We start from the raw sequence: 816 nt of genomic DNA, 5'->3' as shown, positions 1-816 counted from the left end.
GATCAACATTACAACTGTTTAAACTCATTATTTCAAAAGTAAAGATCATAATAATAATATACTATTATTATTATTGTTATTTTTGCCCCACAGCGTTACAATATGCCGCGAAGCTGTTTGTAAAAATACAAACTGGCTGAAGTAGGTGGTTGGTGGGTGTCCTGTTGTGGTTTAAATCGCTCCCTCATTCCATCCAAACATTAAAATGTTTCGTCCTTACGTCTGCTCTTCCGTTCTTTGTGTGTTACTCTCTGTGACACCTCCAATCCTCGGCACTTATGATGAAACCTAATTGTGTAGCAAGTGCCGTAAAATTCGTACTAAAATTACTTGACACAGACCCCTGTCATGTTGACAAGAAAGGAGAAAGAGGGGGGGGGTGGTGAAGAAGAGAGGGGGGGAGGGAGTAGGGGTTACCTTTTTCGACTGTCACCCCTCCAAAAACTACATAAGTGGAAGGGAGGAGGGGGGGAGCGGAGGGGGAGGAGGCGAGGTGAGACGAGAAGAGTCGGCAGTCACTCAGTCGTGTTTTCACCTGCGGGCAACCTCATTCCTCCTCTGGATCGTTGGTCTACTAAACATGGCGTCTTCTAGCGGTGAAACAGGGCAACTAACGGATATACTATACAGTGTAGACCAGGTTCCCCCCTGGTATCTCTGTGTGTTGTTGGCCTTTCAGGTAAAGTGAAAACGTTAGTGGTAAAATATCTACCGTGTCGAGCTGTATCTCTCGAACAGAGCCTAGCCTACGTGTAACTATTGCTTTGAAAAGTCTTAAACTCTCTCTCTCTCTCTCTCTCTCTCTCTCTCTCTCTC

At 45.1% G+C, this 816-nt stretch overlaps 1 protein-coding gene across 1 annotated transcript in view; it reads left to right on the top strand.

Moving 5' to 3' along the window:
• Window positions 1-516: 516 nt before the first annotated feature.
• LOC101851918 (solute carrier family 23 member 1) overlaps window positions 517-816 on the top strand; it is a gene marked incomplete in the record, with an annotated part of 49,168 nt that continues 48,868 nt past the window's right edge. Inside the window, 1 exon segment of the mRNA XM_013091312.2 lies at window positions 517-679. Coding sequence (XP_012946766.1) covers window positions 581-679 — 99 coding nt within the window.

Source organism: Aplysia californica, unplaced genomic scaffold (genome assembly GCF_000002075.1).
Source record: "Aplysia californica isolate F4 #8 unplaced genomic scaffold, AplCal3.0 scaffold00032, whole genome shotgun sequence".
Classification (NCBI taxonomy): domain Eukaryota; kingdom Metazoa; phylum Mollusca; class Gastropoda; order Aplysiida; family Aplysiidae; genus Aplysia; species Aplysia californica.
The sequence above is the reverse complement of the archived record's forward strand: the minus strand, read 5'-3'. Positions and strand labels throughout refer to the sequence as shown.